The sequence below is a fragment of the Drosophila willistoni genome, unplaced genomic scaffold (genome assembly GCF_018902025.1).
Source record: "Drosophila willistoni isolate 14030-0811.24 unplaced genomic scaffold, UCI_dwil_1.1 Seg145, whole genome shotgun sequence".
Taxonomy (NCBI): Eukaryota; Metazoa; Arthropoda; class Insecta; order Diptera; family Drosophilidae; genus Drosophila; species Drosophila willistoni.
In genome coordinates this window covers 564,997-586,835 of record NW_025814103.1, presented here as the reverse complement: position 1 = coordinate 586,835, position 21,839 = coordinate 564,997, and the positions used below count along the sequence as shown (strand labels likewise).

The following is a 21,839-nucleotide window of genomic DNA, read 5'->3' as shown; positions in this document are numbered from 1 at the left end:
GACCAAAGTTGCTTAGAACCGGTCAGCGTGGTAGGCCACGAAAAATCTATCATTATAACTACAATTCTCCATTAAATGAGAGACAGTTTAACAGTTACATATTTCATTAAGTTCATTCATATTTTTAAGGAAAGCCATATATATGTAGGCTATAATATATTATTAATAATATTAATTAATATTAATATTAATATTATTAATAATATTATTATTAGAAAAAATCAAAATGTTTTTATTACAGTCGTGTACCACAATGCAAAACCCATTATTTCATCGGCACCATATGCGCCTGATTCCCCTATTCCACCCCATTGAATGGCGAATATCAAAACTGAGCGGCAACTTGCTTTACGGAAAAAATATATACCCATACATTTATGCATGTTTCTCGAAAGCCTTTCACACATTTTGAATGAAACTCTACGCACATACTCTAGAAAGTCCATTGATCATTCTGATATTTAATGTTCATTCAGCTGTGTTTTTTAAATTTGTGCTTTGCCGCCAAAGTCGGCGCATTATTTGACATATTTTGTATGTAAAAAGAATTTGGTATATAAATTGAACTTCACACGCCACAATTGTTTTTATAATGACCTTATTGGAGAATGCAAGAAAGCGTTGGATAATTTTCAAATGATCGACTCAAAAAGATACATAAAGCCGTTGTCAGAATACATACATACATATGTACACATATACACATATAAAATATATAAAAAATATATTTTATTTTATGTTGTAAATGAATGACAAATATAATGAGGATATCCTCCTGAGCGCAGCCTCTCGTAGTTCGCGTCTCGTTGCCGGATTCTTCTTTGTGGTACGTCGTGAAAATTCCCCTTTTGCATAAAAAATTGAATCAAATTGAAGGAAACATTTAATTTACAGGCAGCAATTGTTACCAAGCTCTATAGAATCTGCATTATTCGGTCCGTAACATTGAACAGAAAATGGGCGAATCAAATTATCCATGGCAATTAAGGAAAATCTCCAAACCAGCAACAAATTCCACAGAGTTCAACGAGAAACGGTCCAAACGCAACACGAAATGCTCGTTTATGAAATAGTGCTAGATCCACTAACAGCACCACCACCGCCACCACCAGTAATGGACGACATAAACTGTCCAGAACGAACAACAATGAAGTCAAAGACGACCACTCAGCCGCTGGTGCCAATCGGGGAAATGTAGGCGATAATGGCAAAGCTGATTCGCAAACTGGTGGAGCCGATGAAGAACGTAAATTTCAGCTAAACAATTATATTGAAGCCGAACTGGTCGACATTTTGGGTATATTACAGATTAAACATCTGCATGAATGTCAAAAAAGTGACATTCGGATATACTACTCTCAAATTGAGTTGAGTGAATATGAGTGCGAAACGGAATAAGTATGAGTGAGTGGATAGACTTGCTTTATACTCGGCCGCACAATGTTAAAACAGAGAGTATAAGTGAGTATGTTTCGAATTTATCCGAATGACAGGTGCCGACACAGCATTTTTGTTGTTTTCTCGTTGTGCGTACAGAATCTGTACTTCAAAACCCAAAAAAACGAAAGCAAATACATAGATAGATTACATTTTAATATTCATTTCATATACTTATTTACATATATACTACATTTAATTCAAGTTTGAGTTCAAGAACATTATTTTATTAATATTATCTGCATTTGCAGCAATTAAGCAGCGTTTTTCAGTAATTAAATTTCTTGCGTTTGAAAAGGTTCTTTCAGACGCCGCGCTGCTTGCCGGTATACAAAAAATATTGCAACTTGCTTTGTGCAATAAAGGAAAAAATTTTTGGTGCATGTCCCACCAAGCCAGTGCATCGAAATTTGTGCTGTACGGTACATTTATTGGAGTACCCTTTTATTTCTTGGTCAATTTGGTTATTATTCGGGTCAACTTGTTGAACCTTTACAAAATCAGCAATTCGTCATTTGCTATTGGTATTTGTAAAGTGTTAGACCCACTGTTTTTTAAAAAACGTTCCATAATTAGTTTGCACTCGTCAATTACGGTTTCCTTTTCATGCGGAGAAAATTGTAACAATTTGTTTGTGGGTGGAAATAGAAATAGGGATATTTTGTGATATTTTGATAAATTTGGTTCATTGTCGATAAAATTTGAGTATACAATGCGGACTTTAGAGCTTTAATAATGACAAAATCATTGGAATTGGACAGACAGGTTTTCTTTAATTTGTTTTAATTTGGAATAATTAAATGTGTTGTTGGACTTTTGGTTGCCTCCAATTTTTTTGAGACGGTTTCGAATTCTTTTTGAATTTGAACAACGGAACCTAAGTGGTTGACGTTAATACCTTCGATTCTATTGGTCTGGTTCTTATCTTTTAATATTGTTGTCAGTTCTATCCAATTAATTTCAACTGATTTAAGCAGGTAGTAAACTGTGCTCCAACGAGTGGGGCAAAAATTCTTTCCCGATTTTTTTAAAATTTCACCAGCTTGGTGCACGTACTGACCATATGGCCCAGCTCAGGTACGGCATTAATACCTTTTTCAACAGCATTGTTGAGGAGATGGTTGACGCAATGAATTTTTTGCAAATCGTGGAAGGCTTTTATCATATTTGACCCACGATTAGTAACGATTACGGGGTTATCCAATTCAAGATCACACTCAAAGTTTTTTAAAATGAGTCTGTCAACAAGTACTCCTTCCTTTACATAATGCACAGGGCACGATAAATATGAATCTTTTAAAATTTATCTGTCCATATATCGCTAGTGATTGCGTATCCAAAAACTTTGTATTTAACCCTTTCAGGACTGAATTACAATGGGAAGACTAAAAAAATATTTGATTGCATATTACGATTAATATGGCCAAAAATATTGACCAAAATCCATATTTTAGTCCTACGTATCCTGGTTCGTCCTCACCGAAATGATGTCTAAAGGCAACATTGGTCCTGAGTAGTAGATGTTTAAAATAATACGTATACGTAATTGATGAATTAATATTTTATTTATTTCACTCTTTTATTCTTAATATTTTAATACGTTTAAACTCAAGACATTTTTTCTGAGACTCTTTGGTCTTCTGCTATAATATTATATATTTATTACTTAAACTTATGTGTGGTATGACACAAAACAATTCTTTTTAGGATTTGAGCAAAGGTGAACGTCACACTTGGAACACTTTGAACGTCCTGTTTTGCACAGTGTACACCTGCCTATTGAACCCCATTGAATCAAAGAAGAGTTTAAAGTTTTGATCCTTGGGCACATTTGATGCCAAATGAAGAACTATATCTGATGATATTCCAAGCCCAAAAGAATCACAAGTTCCTTCACCAATATAAAGGCAGAAATCATATATAAGACCAGATACACCAGCTCTTGAAAACATTTTAAAGCCCCACTTGTGTGTTTTTTTAGGAAGATATTGTTTCAAGCTATGTTGACCTTTAAATGAAATCATTTGTTCGTCAATGCTTTGATACTCCTCTTGCTCCAATTTGTTGCAAACTGCTTTTATTTTTGAAAGCTGCGGTCGTACTTTATATAACTTGTAGTCATCTGAACCTTTTGCGGGTTGTTTTAGGTTGTCATTCATTGTCAGATGAAACTTTGCTTTAATTTTTTCAAATCTGATTCGACTCATCGAATCGGCAACGACTGACAGTCTAAATTTTGATGACCAAGCTATGCGCCAAACAGGTATTTTAATCACTCCCAAATATAGCAAAATGCCTATAAAACGTTTAATTTCAATGACACTGCACTTTAGTTCGACTTCATTACTTTGTAAGGCATATGCGTTTGTTTCTGAGCAGATTTTATCCAAATTTCATCATCGAAATTTACAGAGAAATACGAAATTGGTTCGTTTGTTCCCCCAGATTTTTGGAATCCTTTCCAATAGCTAATTGGTTCAATTAGAGTTGAAGTATTCTTTCTCCATCTCAGAGTATCTTGATTTACTTTTTCGATAATTTGCTGAACCGTTTCGGTACTGGTTTCTACAGCAATAACAAAACAGCAATAACAAAACAAACGAAAACAAAAACAACAAAATTCGCTTTAAATTACATGCTTTCTCACTTTGGATAGTTTTTCCTCCTTCCATTTTTGCGACTGCTATGTTTCAACGATGCAAAGAAAATAAATACACAAAATATGTACCCTGATACTTGAATAACTCGAATGTTTTAGATGTGTACTCAGTGTCATTCAATTTGCTTTGTATGAGTACCAAAATATACTAATACTCATACACACTCACTCATTGTGCGTCTGTCCCTCACTCTATTCAATTCTATCCGAGTATACTCTATTTTACTTATTAAGTGATTGAAGTCATGCAGCTGTCTATTACAGATACAAAAATGGATTTGCTAAATATTAATCCGCCATTTATTATTCCTAGAGTGTGATATTCTACAGAAGGATCCAAAGGTTCGCTGGAGCGATATTGCCGATCTTCATGATGCCAAACGATTTCTTGAAGAGGCTTGAAGAGGTTTTACCCATGTTGATGCCTCAATATTTCAAGATGGGCTTTAGTCATCATCACCAGTGAATCATGTAGGCAGCCAGGTGGATTCAGTTTTATCTTCTTTTTTGTTTTGTTTACCGAGTTGGTGTCACTGTAGACATATCATAAAGATAAGATCAAAGGCGCCTTAAGAAGTGAGCGTCCCTTTGAGTTAGTTAAGCGATTCAACTATATTTCCTTTAATATTTGCACTAATTGTTCTGTTCAGTACAGATTGAGCAAGATAGATAGATAAATTTTAATATTTTTCATAAGGCAATATAATAGTTTAAGAATAAATAAGTTATATCTAGTTTTCGATGTATTGCTAAACAAATTTGCAATGTATCTGATCTAAACACATCGAAAAAGGAAGCAGTCAACTTATGATGTATATATTCTACTTATTTAAATGTTTGCTATCGTATCTGGAGGCAAAAAAAGAAGCTCTGTATAAAATTATAATGCAAAATGTTAGATATGTAGTACCTGTACGGTAATTGATTATGCAATTTTTTGGTAATTTGGTAATTTTATGCACGCAGCTCCATCATCGTGTGCATTCGAAGTAAACGGACGTATCGCGCTGTGTAATTTTCAAGTTGTACTCTGTGTGCTTATCTTGCACGAAACTATTTTCTGTTTTGGGCACTGTCCAACGGTGTCTGTCAAAAGAGAAACGCAAAAACTATAAAAAAAAAAGTAAGTTTTGGCCAACGGACAAAGCTACCGCCCTCGCTCTGCGCGAAGTCGCAAACGAGGGGCAATAAAACACTACCGTTTCTTGCGAGCAAACGGTTCTTGATGCTGGGCAAACGCAAATTTGAAACAACCAAACTTGCGAATTGACCAACGATGACAGGGGACTCATCTGATCAGCTCCAGCTTAGGCTGATGTCAGAGTGGACGCGATAAGCGATGCGATAATATTGAGCGACAATGAGCGAGAAAGCTCTGCATTCAAATTTATATGTAATCGTTGAATGCATGTCAGAGTGCAAGCGAAGCGAGAAGAGAGCCAAAGCGACAAGTTGAAGCGAGTTGCGAGAAAGCGATTCTGAATTCTGAATGTTTTCTGCAACTCAATTCATCAATATAAAAACAAAACAATTTTACTCTCTATTCTACAATTATTTTACAATCACATATGTGAATTTCATAGCATACTCCGATATATATATAAATATATAATTACATAGTTAGAATAAGTTTTTCACATGGCGTTATGGGATTAACAACAAAATTTGTCCAACATTTTTCCAGTTTTGAATGAATCTTCGTCAAAATATAATCGAATGTATTGATCGACATTCGAGTATAATTGAAAAATTTGTCAGGATACTGCCTTAAATTTTTATACAAACTATTAAACTCTCCTTTTAAACGGTTTCTATTCAGTGGATGGATCCCGGTGGTTTTTTTCATTACAACATTTATAACTGCTGCTGACGCAAAAAATTCTTCGTCTGAATCCATGACGACGATGATTGCAACTGAGACTAAAATTAGAACCCTCGCTAGGTTTCTCGCTTTGCGGAAAGCTTTCACTCTGCCATGCCATCGCTTTGCAGATCGCTGCGATAATTATCGCTTGTAGCATCGCATCGCTTATCGCGTCCACTCTGACATCAGCCTTAGAAATAAGCTGTCTGAGCGTGAGGAGATGAGGGAAATCAAGTACAAAACACCTGCAGAGCTGCGAGCCACCTTGGCCAAAGATTTATTTGAGTCAAGTGATAGGCTAAATTATAATGTCAACTTGATTGCAACAACAACAAGCACTATGACAACCAGTACTATGACATTTTCAACTGGAAGCAGTAAACCGAATTACTTAATGGCAAATAGCATAATTAGCAGCTCATGTTCCCTCTCTGCCACATCTTCTGCTGATGCTACAAGCATAAGTTTGATCAAAAAGCAATCCCGTGTTAACGATTGCCCATTTCAGATGCCTAGAGCCCCTCCTTGTAAAAAACAAAAAAGAGGCGACAAAGCCTCAAAACTACTAGAAAAGAGTACTGGCTCAGATGCTCATAACAAACAACAACTACAAAAACTTTCCAGAAATTCAACTGCTACTACCTCTTCGGCTGCGCTCCGAAATAATCGTTTCGCAGAGCTGGCTGAAGAAGCTGATGCTGTGATGGATCTTGACATTGAAGATCACCTTGAGCGAGTAGAAACTGGCAGTCAAGAACCTGCTGATAATGACCAGAGGCGAAGCACATTGCCCAAGCCTCCTGCTATATGTGTTCCACAAGTTGGAAACATGGGCAAACTTGAAGAGGCCCTAAATTCTACAGTGCCAGCCGACATGTATGACATACGCACATCCAGGTTCGGCGTCTCTCGAATATATACAAAAAACTCCGATGTTTTTCGTGCTGTGGTAAATATATTAACGAAGAAAAACTGTGAATTCTGGCACCACCAGCTGAGAGAAGATGCTCCGTTCAGGCTAATCATTCGGGATATTCATCCAAATGTACCAAAAAAACTAATAGAGAGAGCTTTTACTGACCAGGGACACGCAGTCATGAATATCTACTGCCCTAGGAAACCGGATTGGCGCAACATTGAAATCAATGAAGAGGATGATGAAGATGTTAATAATGCGAAAACTAGACAAAACATGTTTTTTGTCAATTTAAAAAAGTCACCAAACGTTGCGGAGGCTCTTAAAATTACTCAAATTGGAAGGCATAGAGTAACAGTGCTAAAGGCGAAGCGCAATAGAGATCTTGTCCAATGCCTTAAATGTCAAGATTTCGGTCATACGAAAAACAACTGTTATGTAAAGGCTGTTTGTGGCATATGCTCAGGCAATCACCTAACTGGGTCCCATTTATGCGGCCTCAAAGATGGTGACAAAGCTAATTGTGCTAACTGCGGTGAGGACCATCCAGCTAGTTACAAAAAATGTCCAGTCGGGCTCGATTTAACCAAAAAGCTTAAGCCAGTTGCAAGACTCCCGGAAAAGCCTCTCGTAATCCAAACTCAACGCAAGTCGAATGCAGCTCCAAGGAGTGGCTTCTCCTATGCTGACGTGACTAGGTCTCGTGGCGAGACTTCTAGAAATGAAAATCTAACCCAAGATGGAACCAGGTTGGCAGATTTATCTGAAGATCAACCTTTCAATAGTAAATTCCGAGTATTGGAAAAAGCCATTAATGACCTCAATAGCAGAATGTATCAATTGTTCAAGCTCATACAGGAAACAATGGAGGCAAACAAAGCCTTTCGTGATCTGGTACAGAAGCTAATATCTAAATGATTAACACGAATCTCAAAATCGGATTGTCGAACGCACGAGGATTAGTCAGAAACATCGAGGAACTTCGACTTTTTCTAAGTGCAAATAACATATATGTAATGCTGATTACAGAAACACATATGCGCCCAGGACTACGAGTATACTTACCAGGTTTTGACCAATATTATGCTAATCATCCCAGTGGAAATTCCAAAAGTGGATCTGCTGTTTTCATACGAACATATATCTCTCACGTTCAAAATGAACCTACGTTGAGTCCCACTGTTCAAGCTGCAAGCGTAAGTGTGCCGACCAATGGTGGATGCATTAAAATCTCCTCCATTTATCTGCCTCCCAATCAACCTTGGAATAAAGCTGACTTTGAGCAACTATTTCTTGGCCTGGGCGACAAGTTTATCGCAGGTGGTGATTTTAATGCAAAACACCCCTGGTGGGGTAACACAAGAACATGCAGCCGAGGAAAGCGATTGCAAGAAGCCATTGCTAGTTCCACATGCCAAATTTTAGCCACTGGCGAGCCAACTTTCTTCTCGTACAATACAAGGCTTACACCATCCGCTCTAGATTTCTTTATAGTAAACGGATTTTCGTTAAATACGCTCGGGATTGAAACCAAGTATGAGCTCTCTTCGGATCACCTACCTATCATAGCAACAGTACATCACAAACCTCAAGCTACAGCCAGAAAGCAAAATCTGCTCCCTCGAGGTGCATGCCTTGAAGCATTTAAAGATGAGTTGGAACGCAAAATTAACCTTAACATTGACATCAACAGCCCAGATGACATAGAAGATGCAGTCTCTCTCAATGTTCATGAGAAACATAAAATGCGCTGCTTCCAATGCTGCACCACCCAATCCATGCCCACCAAGACAACGAAACGCTTCTCTCCCGGCAAGTGCTGATGCGCTCTTACGCCTGAAAAGACGAGTAAGAAAGGAATATGCGAGAACCGGTGATGATCGCTTCCATCAGATCTACACAAGATTGTCAAACCGTTTGCGAAAGGTTCTCGCGAAAATCAAACAGACAAATATAGATGACATCTTAGAAGCTGCTGGGCCAGATGCATCCTTTAACTATACTCTTTGGAAGCTTACGAGCCGCTTTAAGCGAGTTGTTATCCCGAAAATTCCAATCAAAGATCCAGCAGGAGGATGGTGTTACTCCAGTCAGCAGAAAGCTGAAGTATTTGCAGACAGTCTAGAGGAAAGATTTAAGCCTTTTAACTTTACATCTGCAGAGACGCGAGCGGCTGTAGAGAAGAGTCAAGAAATCCCGTTTCAGATGTCTTTACCAGCAAATCCAGTGACGCTGCAAGAGGTCGAGCAACAAATTAAGAATCTCAAGGTCAAGAAGTCCCCTGGAGAGGATCAACTTGACAACAAGACCCTGAAGCTTTTACCAAAAAGAGCTCTACTGTTTATAGTCTTGCTATTAAACAGTATCTTAAGGATTGGTCACTTCCCAAACTGTTGGAAGACTGCTCTAATCACCATGATCCCAAAGCCGGAAAAGCCGCACTCTGAAGTCAATGGATACAGACCAATTAGTCTGCTCTCAGCGTTGGGCAAAATGACAGAAAGGGTGATCCTCAACCGAATTATGAATTTAAAGCCTGTAACTGAAACCATTCCAAAGTGGCAGTTTGGATTTAGGCAAGGTCACGGAACTCCTGAACAGCTTCATCGTGTCGTAAATTTCGCCCTGGATGCTATGGAGCACAAAATGTACACAGTTGCCATTTTTATGGATATTCAGCAAGCTTTTGATAGGGTGTGGCATGATGGCCTCCTATCTAAAGTGAAATCTATATTAACGCCGCAGCTTTTCCAACTAGTTCGCAGTTTCCTAGAAGGTAGAAATTTCAGAGTTGTTGTTGATGGAGTCAAATCCTCAAAGCGCCCTATATGTGCAGGCGTACCGCAAGGCAGCGTTCTTGGCCCTAAGCTATATATGTTATACACAGCTTATATGCCCACCAGTTGGGCGAGAATAATGTGCTGATAGCTACGTATGCAGACGACACTGCAGTGCTGACCAGAAGCCCAAGCCCAGAAGCCCATCACCTGTGCCACTGAAGCTCTACAACAATATGTGTCCAGTTTTGAAGACTGGGCTTCAAAATGGAACATAGGCGTAAATAGCAGCAAGTGTGCAACCGTTACTTTTACAACGAGACCCTTGTCCTGCGGAGGCATCACAATGATGGGTTCTACAATCCAGCACAAGAGCTCCTATAAATATCTGGGTGTCATTTTGGACAGGAAATTAAAGTTCAAATCCCACATTACCATGGTCAAGCAGTCTATAATGGCGAAAACAAGGAAAATGGCTTGGATGCTCGCACCTACAAATAAATTGTCATTGCACAACAAAGTGACAATCTACAAAGCCATACTAAGCCCCATTTGGAAATACGGAGTACAAATATACGGAATTGCAGCTACATCCAATTTAAAGAAAATAAGTGTGACGCAGTCAAAAATTCTAAGGCGTATTATCCAACGTACCTTGGTATGTACGAAACAAGGATATTGAAAGGGACCTGGGCGTCCATAAGGTGGGTGATGCTATGAAGCAATATGCAGAAAAGTATCTGCAACGCCTCGGTGGTCACTTAAACAGCCTAGCCAGACGTCTCACTGCCAAACCAAGGAAGAGAAGACTGAAGCGATACCACCCAACGCACATAGGTAGATTTTGCAAAATTAGGCGGCCAAAAGTCAAAAAAAAAAAATCATTTTAAGAACAAACTATTGATGCACATTGTTAGGAGATACTTCCGGGAAACTAACCTCATCATTCCCACCTTTCAAAATAGCGCCCGCGCCGAATTACAGGTAGTCAAACTTCGATTATCATTCACAGTGTTCATATTTAATTCTCGCCGTTTTCAGTGATACATTTTTCCAAAGTCAATATTTATTTTTGCAAAGCTACTATCAAAGTAATTGTGATGGATATCAATAGTCCAGATATGTATCTTTATGTGTTATGTAGTACTCACCAATTTTAAGAATGTTTTGCATACATTAGCATTGTTATAAAAGACCACATTTTTTGAAACAGATTTTTCTAAAAATAAAACTTTCAAAGGGGCTTATAACTACTTTCCCTGTCCGTCCCTGTAATATTTCTTCATTTAATAATTTATACACAGTTTCAATAATTATATGAAGTTATAGTTGGCCACCTATAGTCACCTATTCACGAAATATACTTATTCAAAGTTTTTGCGCGCCGATAAAAAAAAAAAAAATTCGAGACCCGGTGCACAGTGGTTGTGGCCATAGCCTAAAAATCAAAATATCAATCACACAATATTTTACCAAAATGTACACAAATTGTATAACAACCTTGATGGCAAACCGGATTTTTCTGGAAATCTAACGGGACTTGCGCAAAATTCCATTGAACACATGAACACGTGTTCATGTTTGAAGCCGGACTACGCTTTGCTTGCTTTTCGCCACAACAAAAACGCTTTTCAAAGGGATAGAACGTGTGACAGAGTACTCCAGAAAAATATTATTTATAATGAATTTTGAAGTTGAAGGTATTTACTTTAATTTATTCTTATTTGAAGATTAAATTGACCAATTAAATATTTTTTGTGTATTTTTGAATAACCTAACCTTTTTTGTGTATTTTGTGAACGTCCTTTTCATGTTTACTTAATGTTTTAGTTGTGTTACCCCCGGCTCCCCTCATTGTGAGTGGTATCAATGTGTTTGTCAATGTTTTAAGGTAATAAACATGAAAATGGTAGCTGCTGCTAGTTTTTTGCATTCGTTTTCGTCATTTGTGTTTGTTTATTATTTTTTGTTTTGTATAATATTTTTTGTATAATTTTTATTTCGACATTTCGCTTTTGGTATAGGTGCGTCTTCTAATTGCGTAGGTTTATCTAGTGCCTCTGGTGTGAGAGAAGTGACGAGAAGGTATTTATTTGACCTGATGCAAGGCCAAAATTTACGAACCATGGAGGAAAAACTAGATTTTTTGAAAAGTTACCTCCTCGAGTCTTCCAAAGATTCTGAAACTATCAAAAAATCTTTGAAACATAAATTTTCACATTTCAAATCACAAGTCAAACAAAGATGGTCTGGAGCAGGAAATACTATGGAAGTATTCTTGAAAAAAAATTATTTGTGGTTAGAAGGGACCTTTGAAATACCAATTGATTCGTCAAATCGCCAAGGACGTCCTTGTAAACAGTTTTCTGAATCGAGTGATCGAAGCCAGAGAAGAAAGACTGAGGTAATACGAAGTTTGGTAAATCCTGAGGTGATAGTCCATGCTGCACAAGTGGTTTTTCAAAATGATGGGAAAAGAAATGCCTCTAAAATCCTTAAGGATATAACGAACTCACCAACACGGGCTGGCAAGTATAGAAAGTCATACTCCAAGAGTAACGAAACCATTCCTCCACTTACCCCCTTTGAAGCTCTCAAAATGTTTGTTGAGGCTGATCTGACAAGGCGACAATACGAAATAATAAGAGCAACAAACAAAGGCCATTATCCCTGTTATGATCTATTATTGAAAGCTAAACAAGAATGCTATCCACCTAAAATGGCTATGAAAATTACAGCTACTAGCGCGGAAACTGACCTTCAAAGTTTAATGGATCATACAGTAACCCGTTTATCGATTTATTTGCAAGATTTGTTAATTACTCTTAACAAAACCGAAAGAGAGTCATTAAATATTGTTTGCAAATGGGGATGTGATGGCTCACAACAACAGAGGTTTAAACAAAAATTTGATGATGATGTCGACTCTGATGCAAATATATTTTTAAGTTCTTATGTTCCCTTGCAAGTTGTTTGTGGAAAGGACCATAGTCTTGCGTCGACCGAAGTGTCTATAGATCAGAATGTTTTTAAATTTAATCATATTATGAAGATGACCATGGTTGATGGAAAAGTGTGTAACGCGGCAGTGGCTTCAAAATTGATACTGCCAAATACGATACTATGACCCCCACTAAGCATAAAATTCTATTACATGGAGCTAGCATAATTGAAAATGCATTGTTGCCAATTGGACAACTATCCGAAGAAGCAGCAGAAGCGCGCAACAAACATTTCCGATCATACCGTCTCAACTTTGCAAGAAAGTTTACAAGGGAAGAATGCAATCGCGACATCTATTAAAGGTTGTTATTAACTTCCGACCCACTCATAAGCTGTATGAAATCAACAAAAAAAAAATCACATGAACCATTTTTAACGGAAACCATAAATATGCTCATTCCTGCTGAGCCAAATGATAGTGCTGAGCATCACGATTTGGACTCGGAAGCAGAATAAACATATTCGTTTTTTTTTTAAATAATATTATGTAACTCTGAATTTAAAAATAATAATATAATCTAATAGATAAAGCCAACTTTTGTAATGTTTCATTTAAAGTTAACCCATATTTAATAGAAAACCTTGCTATTTTAGTATTAAGTTAAAAAAAAATGTATTTTAATAGGAAATTAATGTATTTTAATAGGAAACAATAATATTTAATTATTTTTTCCATTTAAAGTGTATTTTATTGAAAAAATGTTTTTGGCCGCCTAATTTTGCAAAATCTACCTATGTGCAACGGATCTCCCTAATAGGTCCCATGACTAATGAAATAATCTGCCTTGTAAATTTTGTAAAAATGTAATATTGTAAATTTTGAATGTAAATATCACCTGTGATCTATTGTTTTTCCCTTTAATGTAAAGCTAGGTTAAGTTGCCACTGAAGGTATCAGCAAACTAGTTTAAACCAAATATACAAATTTTTCAAAAAAAAAAAAAAAAAAAGCTCCATTTTCATCGATAAGATCGATTCTCTATGCTCACGCCATGGTTCCGAGTCAGAACGTGATGCTTCTCGTCGCGTTATATCCGAATTGCTGGTACAATTGAATGGCGTTGGTGGTAGCGAAGAGCAGGCAAAAGTAGTTATGGTGCTGGCAGCTACCAATTTTCCCTGGGACATTCATGAGGCATTGCTTCGACGCTTAGAGAAACGTATCTACATACCATTGCCGTCTGATGAGGGACGCGAGGCATTGTTGAAAATCAATTTGCGTGAGGTGAAAATCGATGAGTGTCGATTTTACATATATGGCTAATCAATTGAAGGGCTATTCTGGAGTCGATATCACAAATGTATGCCGTGAGGCCAGCATCATGTCGATGCGTACAAAACCCGAACAGATACGCCAATTGGCCACCGAGGAGGTAGATCTGCCAGTGTTTAATAAGGATTTCAATGAGGCCATGAATCGTTGCAACAAGAGATCTTAATCTAAACAAAAACAAACTAATTTTATAAAAAATGTAACCCAATTTTATATATTTATATAAGTAAGCCAATAAATATTAGATTTTAACATTGGTGGCTGGCGACTTGCTGACGGAGCTTCGGACGTGCTTGTGGCTTCACACTTTTTGGCGGTGCCTCGGGAGTCTCCACTGCAGCAGCTCGTTTCTCCTCGTCTTATTTTGCAGCAGCAGCTCGCTTCTCCTCGTAATAAAGTTTAATTCTACTCAAAGATTTGGAAATATTGATGTTCGCCTTGGTTCAACGACATCTAATTAATGATCAGTACACATGCAAAGTTGCCACTATGCCACTATTTTGTAGAATTTAGATTTTAAGGACCCTATTTTCTTATTGTTCTCAAATAGGGGTTCAAAATAATGGCGTACTGAAACTGAGAGATCATTTCATTTTTCTAATAAGAAATGAAATAGATTTTAAGCTTTTCTTATCCTTGTATGGGAGCTATATGATATAGTGGTCCGATCACAAGCCCCAGACGAAAGTCTAATCAAAAGCAAATTAAAGTGCTTACGAAAAGATTGTAGAATAGGAAATACCAGTTTAAATATAGATGTTGAAATGGTTAAACAGCCATCTCTCTTACGCGATTGTAAAAATGGTTATCGCCATTACATCTGTAATATGAAAGTGCAGGACTTCAATAACCTTTTGGCAACCTGCACTGCCAATTTTTCGATGAACAAAAGTATTGCCCACATTGTTCGCGAATACTACAATCAGACGAACAATGTCTGCAATTTGAATATTAAGAGTGTTCGAATTAATAAGTCAAATTGCAAGTTCCCTGTATATGCTTACTGCAATGATACGTCTTGCGTAAAGCTTAGACTTAATGGTAATTTTGAGGGTAATATTGATGTGTATTCCAATAGGTTACAAATTTGTCACACAATAAATTTTCAAAAGACTCACCAATGCAGGGGCATTAATCGCTTTCTTGAGAAGAAAGCACTTATTGTTAGACACCTCACAGCATTTGAGCACAGGGAAAATTTGCTCAAAGTTGCAAGCAATGATAGGAACCTTGTTGGTAATAAAAATTATTAATAATTATTAATAATTATTAATAAAAATCTAGCTTACTACCGCAATTTGAAGGGCGAATGCTAGGGATGATTTGGATAAAGATCCATTTATTGATGCATATATAATGTTCAAAAATGGGTATTCCTACATAAAACATTTATCTGCAAAATTAGAAGTATTTCTATGGAATGTTGAACATATACGATTCTCCCAAGAAAACTTTAATTTCCATACGTTACACATAGACGCCACGGGATGTGTTATAAGACCCCTAGTAGTAGCCAAAAAAAGGATATTTCTTTACTCTATCGTAGCACACATTACTGACATGTGTGTAACGTATGGAATGGCACATGCCGCTTTTTGAGTGATTTAAATATCTCCTTTAAGGAAAAACCAGAGGGCCGGGGCTAACTTCGACCGCGTCAAAGTTTGTATACCCTTGCAACTTTTTTGGTAACTTTTTCCTTACCTATAGCCATCAAAATGGAAAAACGTTTTTTCTAAAAAGGCTAAAAATTGCGAATGAACGGCCTACAATCTTAGCATAGGAAAGATATTGATCAAAGTCACTGTTTTCCACCGATCGTTCCTATGGGAGCTATATGATATAGTCACCCGATCTTTATCAAATTCGGCACAGTCATTAACAGATATATTAAACTAACAAATGTTTAATTTGAAAGCAATCGCGTCAAAAGTAACGAAGTTATTCATAAAAGTCACTGTTTTCGAAAGATCGTTCCTATGGGAGCTATATGATATAGTCACCCGATCTCGATCAAATTTGGCACAGTCGTTTATATGTGTAATTAACTCACCAATTTCACGACAATAGCTCAGAAAATAATGAAGTTATTGAGAAAAGTCACTGTTCGTGACTTTGCCGTTTGTATGGGAGCTATATGATATAGTGGTCCGATCCGGCTGAATCCGAGATATACAACGCCTGCAGTATATACAAGCCTACATGCAAAATTCAGCTCTGTAGCTCTTACGGTCTAGGAGGAGTTTGCGTTGATCCAGATGGACGGACGGACGGAAGGACGGACATGACTATTTGAACTCGTCTCGTCATGCTGATCAAGAATATATATACTTTATATGGTCGGAGATGCTTCCTTCTATGCGTTGCACACTTCTGACCAAAATTAATATACCCTTTTTGCAAGGATATAAAAATTGCACACGCCAATCTGGAAACGCATCATAACGGATGTATGTTTTGCTATTATTTCAGCAGTTCTTAAAGAAAACTGCTGTTGTACTCTCACAGAGTACAACGAAATGTGCTAGCAGTTTTTATATAACGAAAGCAAAACATTTCCGGCGTTATTAGTACAATTTTGCACAAGTCATTATGCTAAAATAATGCGTGCTGATATAGATGGCACCCTTGGATTGCAAAATGACTACTAAGGAAACGGTTCCAACATTTGGTAACAATTCTTTTGTTCCGCAATTCAAATGAGATGGATGCTATATGTTGATTTATCCGACCATGAAAATAAAGTTGTTAGGAAAAAAATAAATATGAGGAAAGCCTCAAAACTGTTGCTGGCAACAGCAGGTTGAGAAAACGTTTCACAGACATTAAGAATAATGCCATGAACATGATTTCTCAACTGTCCGAAAAAGATAAAGAGGATAATATATTTTATAATTCCAATATGGCACAAGTCATTTTAAGGAAATATGTTGTCTTTGCTCCGTTTTGGACCAATAAAAGGAATCACATATTGAAAATGATGGTGAAGGTTCAGTAGCTACAGAAAATATAATTCGTTCTGCTGACTTCACAGTTCAATTTTGGCATTCCCATTCTCGAAATCCGTTTGGAATCGAAGAAAAATATAAGAAAATAATCGTTAGCCATTCAAATCTGAATAGTTGCATTGCTAACGGTGTAAAGTTTTACATTTTGCATTGCAAAACTCTATTCGAGCATGTACAGTGCAGGTGAAAAAAATAGCACCAAAAGAAGCAGCTCACTTTAATCTACAGTAAAACTTGACTAAAAAATTTTGGTTTGCAGTTTTTTTTATTATTATTCAAGGTTTCCTCTACAATATTGAATTGGACGATGTTGTCACCTTGTTGGGTAACTCTTGGCTATCCAACTTCAATGTTGAAGCTGTTTTGACTTCGATCATTTTCGATCACAACGATAGCAGTATCATTAATATTCCATGCCAAAACAGAAATAATCTATTTCAAAATAGCATTTTTATAAAAGAAGCATTAAAAAGCTCGCAGAAACTAATAATTGTTCCTCATTGCTAAGAGGCCTATTTATTAACAAAAATAAATTGAAATTCACCTTCTTGGATCCGTTTGGTCACACTTCTAAAGCCGCGAAGTTTATTAGACATTATTCCAATTTACTTGGGGAATATAGACATGCTGCGGTCTTTCACGATATCCAAAGGGATTCGTTCAATTGTGGGTTTTTCATTTTGCAATATGCAAAATGCTATATACAAGACACAGCATTTAAAAATTTAACATCCCCAAGTGATTTCAGAAAAGATGTTATTAAAAAGTTAGTCAACTGCAGTGATGCAGTACTAAATACCTGCTTGCATTGCTCAAGTGGGGCATCTGGATTCCAATATGATAGTTGCATTAGATGCAAAAGGTTTTTTTGCACTAAGTGCTTAAAAGACCTATACCCTGTAATTTGTCCGATTTAATTTGCAAGCTATGTGAGCAATGAACATACAAAGCAATGGGTGGGGGGCATTCTTTTTTGATTTGGGTGGGGGAATATTTGCCTTTTCTATTTGCAAATGGCATACCTAAAATAATAATAAATTCATTGCTTGCTCAATAGATAGAATAGTGGATTAGGCCTTCTGGGGAACCACTTAAAAAACTACGCGACACGAACTTTACCTCAAGTTGGTGTGGAAAAGAGTTCAAAACAAGTGGTAAGTTTTATTACTTCTACTGAACATATGATTATACTTACATATATTACACAGTGTATCAAAATTTGAACCCAATCAGTTCTGTAGTTTCTGAATGCATAGCGATTGTAGGAACTCACACAACATTTATATAAATATAGATTTATCTTTTCCGAATTTTATTACTTTTTGTATTTTATCAAAATGACAATTTCATTAGCATCAATCCATTTCAGTCTTAATAAAAAAGTAATGATTATGCCATGCCATGGCACAACTCTGGAACTAAATCCATTTTGAGTTTGATACAATACTGTGTCTGCCGTCATTTCAATCAAATTACATTTTTTCGTTCGTAGAAAGAATCTGATTGGTCAGTAGATCTCTTCTATAATTGGTTGCGCTCAGAAAAGTGATGACCGAAACTTACTTCGGTCAGCGGCGCCAGTGAGCACGGCAAGCGAATAGGCTGCTCAAAACTGAGCTGCCGTGACATCGAGCAAAGCGAGAGAAAACGCTGTGCACAGTTTGAGAGAGCGAATTCACGGAATGCAGCGGAACCGAGACTTCTTGATGCGATGTTCGATAAAGCGTAGGCCATTTGAATTCCGCCGTCATACAGAGCAGATTGCAGCATGTATATGAAGCTGTTTTATTGTTGCTGTGATTTATTTATCCATATACATATGTATTTTTATTTGGAAAATAAAAACTGCTTTGAAAAAATTGAGAAATTTGGAAAAAAAATATTAAAGAATCGGCTATGCCGAAGTTTAAATGCCCTTGCAGTCCTGAAAACTATTTTTGTATAAATAATTTCATCAATGCACAGACACATCATTTAAAGTATCATTCTGTCCTTTTTATGTTGCGTCTGTATGTGTGTGCGCATATCTGCGCGGTGAATTCGAGACAAGATGTAGTAGGCTGCAGGCGTGAAGTTGAATTACACCGATGGACGGACGGACATTGCTGTAACTACTCAGCTTCTCATGCTGATCAAGAATATACATACATATGTTTGCGAATGATTTAGCAAACACGCCATTCCAAATTTATTAGTTTTCTCGGCCAGCATTGACAAATGTACGTATATATGTACATATATGCATGCATACATATGTACATAAATAGATGTGTGTACGCATGCGTTTTCAAGGCCAAGTGTGTACAAACATTTGAATATGTATGTACGCATACGTATTCAATACCCTGCAGTACCGGTCCCCGGGGATTCTCCGGGGACCATGTCGCTTGTCCCCTGGGACAAAGCGGCGACACTCCCATTTAAATTGCGGCGACATTTAACATTGCATGTCCTAGCTTTTAAGACTGGAACGACAACCCGGCGACAGTTGTCGCTCCAGTCGCCAAGACAAATGTCGAAATGTCTTGCCGAACGCCGGGACAATTGTCGCCCAATCGTCCCGTGCACAAGACCATTGAGCGACATTTGTCCCTCCAGTCGCCGGCGACCAAAGCGACTAATAAACAGCCCGGCGACCAGAGGGACAAATGTCGCTCAATGGTCTTGTGCACGGGACGATTGAGCGACAATTGTCCCTCTAGTCGCCGGTACTGTGAAATTTTTCGCTCTGGTCGCCGGCGACTGGAGAGACAATGTCGCTAGGTTGTCTTAGGGACCACAGGGACAAAATAGATAGATTGTCGTAGGGACGATAGGGACAATATCGATAGTTTGTCGTAGGTACTAGAAGGACAATTTCCATAGTTTGTCTTAGAGACCAGAGGGACAATATCGACAGTTTGTCCTATAGACTAGAGGGACAATTTCTATGGATTGTCCTAGGGACTAGAGGGACAAATTCCCAAGATTGTCGTAGGGACCAGAGGGACAAATTCCCAAGATTGTCGTAGGGACCAGAGGGACAATTTCCATGGATTGTCCTAGGGACCAGAGGGACAATTTCCATGGATTGTCCTAGGGACCAGAGGGACAATTTCGATAGTTTGTCTTAGGGACCAGAGGGACAAAATCCCAAGATTGTCGTAGGGACCAGAGGGACAATTTCCATGGATTGTCCTAGGGACCAGAGGGACAATTTCCATGGATTGTCCTAGGGACCAGAGGGACAATTTCCCAAGATTGTCGTAGGGACCAGAGGGACAATTTCCCAAGATTGTCCCATGGACTGAAGGGACAATTTCCCAACATTGTCCCATGGACTGAAGGGACAAAATCGACTCAAATTAAAATTAAAATATACAATTTCATTTAATTATTTTTTTTTTACTTTTTTAATTTTTCTTTTTATATACATTTCTATCTCTAATTTTTAAATATATCAAATATTGGCCTCCTCCCTTAGCTTGCGGTTTTTTGCCTTGTTGGCCGTATTTTTTGCGCAAGCCAGTGCACTTCGAAGCGCTCCTTCCGCTGGCTGCCCCGGATGTATCGTTCGAACTGCCTCTGGAATAAAAAATTGAAAATATTATTAGTAATGAAAAAAAAAACAATGTTTACAATTATTGTACGTACCCATTATCATATTCAAAACTTTCGGGTATGTCCGAAGGCTCAACTTCCCGTTTTTGCCGTCCATATTGTGGCTCTCAATGACACCTTCGGAGAATATTTTTTTTATAGACTTAGTTAAAGCCGCTTGGCCGAGGAGGGCAGACACTTGGGAGGTCTGTAAAAATAATATAAACATTAAAATTCACTACTTTCTTTTTAGTATCAATGTACTTACATAATCTTTGCTCCTCTCCGGCGTAATCTGCTCCTCCAAATCTACGATCTCCAAGACCGACTCCAACGGGAAGCAAACCCGGCGCACCTCGTTGTTTTTTTTCCCCATGGCCATAAAGTAATTTTTTTGAAAAATATAAAAAATAATTATCTTAAAAAAGTAATTTTTTGAAAAATATAAAAAATAATTATCTTAAAAAAGTAATTTTTTGAAAAATATAAAAAATAATTATCTTAAGAAAATAATTTTTTGAAAAATATTAAATAATTATCTTAAGAAAATTATTTTTTGAAAAATATTAAATAATTATTATTAAAAATTGGGAAAAAAAAGTTTCCGCCGGGGGTTGAACCAGGTTCTCCTCAACTTCAAGCACAAAAAACAAATTAATTTATGAAAAAAAACAATTTTTATTGCATCGGCACGCCCCGGGATCGAACCTGGTACGTCTATGTGATTAATTTTATTGGCAAAATTTGTTTTTTTGTTCCTTTAATGTTCTGGAACATTCCACTTACATACATGTTTTTTCTCACTGTTTTTTGTTTTTCTTTTTGCAATTATTACTCTTAATATTTATGCAATTATAAATTTGAATAGTGTAATTTATAATTGCATAAAAATGAAGAGTAATAATTGCAAAAAGAAAAACAAAAAACAGTGAGAAAAAACATATCTTGTTTTTTTTTTTTATATAAAGAAAAATACAAAATGTAGAAAAACAAATTTTGCCAACAAAATTCCTTTTTTTATATATTTAAAATTATTTATATTTAAATAACACTTACCTTTATTTTATTTTGAAAACACAATTGATTTATTTATTTTTAACAGCAAAACTAAAATACCTGCTCGCACGAGAATTAATCGCAAATAGAGCTGGGAAATCCATCGATGGCTCCATCGATAGTATCGATGGAAATTAAAAAGTGCGATAGATCGATGGAAATTTTTGGATGGCGATCTATCGAACTTGATTTGTGCGTGGTCACTTTATTATCCAGATTTTGATTCAAAGTCTTCAGAAATAATATAAATGGTGTATATACAGTCAA

At 37.0% G+C, this 21,839-nt stretch overlaps 1 protein-coding gene and 1 pseudogene across 1 annotated transcript; one reads left to right on the top strand and one right to left on the bottom strand.

The window, feature by feature from the left end:
• Nucleotides 1-745: 745 nt before the first annotated feature.
• Nucleotides 746-14,095, top strand: LOC124460868 (annotated as a pseudogene).
• A 6,265-nt stretch (nt 14,096-20,360) lies between these two features.
• Nucleotides 20,361-20,896, bottom strand: LOC124460857. The gene is made up of 3 exons (XM_047012462.1): nt 20,785-20,896; nt 20,571-20,724; nt 20,361-20,501 (listed from the first exon to the last, which is right to left on the bottom strand). The coding sequence occupies exons 1-3, from the start codon at nt 20,890-20,892 to the stop codon at nt 20,377-20,379; spliced, it is 387 nt and encodes a 128-aa protein (XP_046868418.1). The 5' UTR covers nt 20,893-20,896; the 3' UTR covers nt 20,361-20,376.
• Between the last annotated feature and the right edge of the window lie 943 nt (nt 20,897-21,839).

Bases quoted from the DNA above. Each gene is read 5' to 3' on its own strand.
- LOC124460857 (XM_047012462.1), bottom strand. From the start codon at position 20,892: ATGGGGAAAAAAAACAACGAGGTGCGCCGGGTTTGCTTCCCGTTGGAG. The intron at 20,725-20,784 runs GTAAGTACATTG...TTATTTTTACAG, and splicing joins CGGAGAGGAGCAAAGATTAT to ACCTCCCAAGTGTCTGCCCT. The intron at 20,502-20,570 runs GTACGTACAATA...TTTTTATTCCAG, and splicing joins AGTTTTGAATATGATAATGG to AGGCAGTTCGAACGATACAT.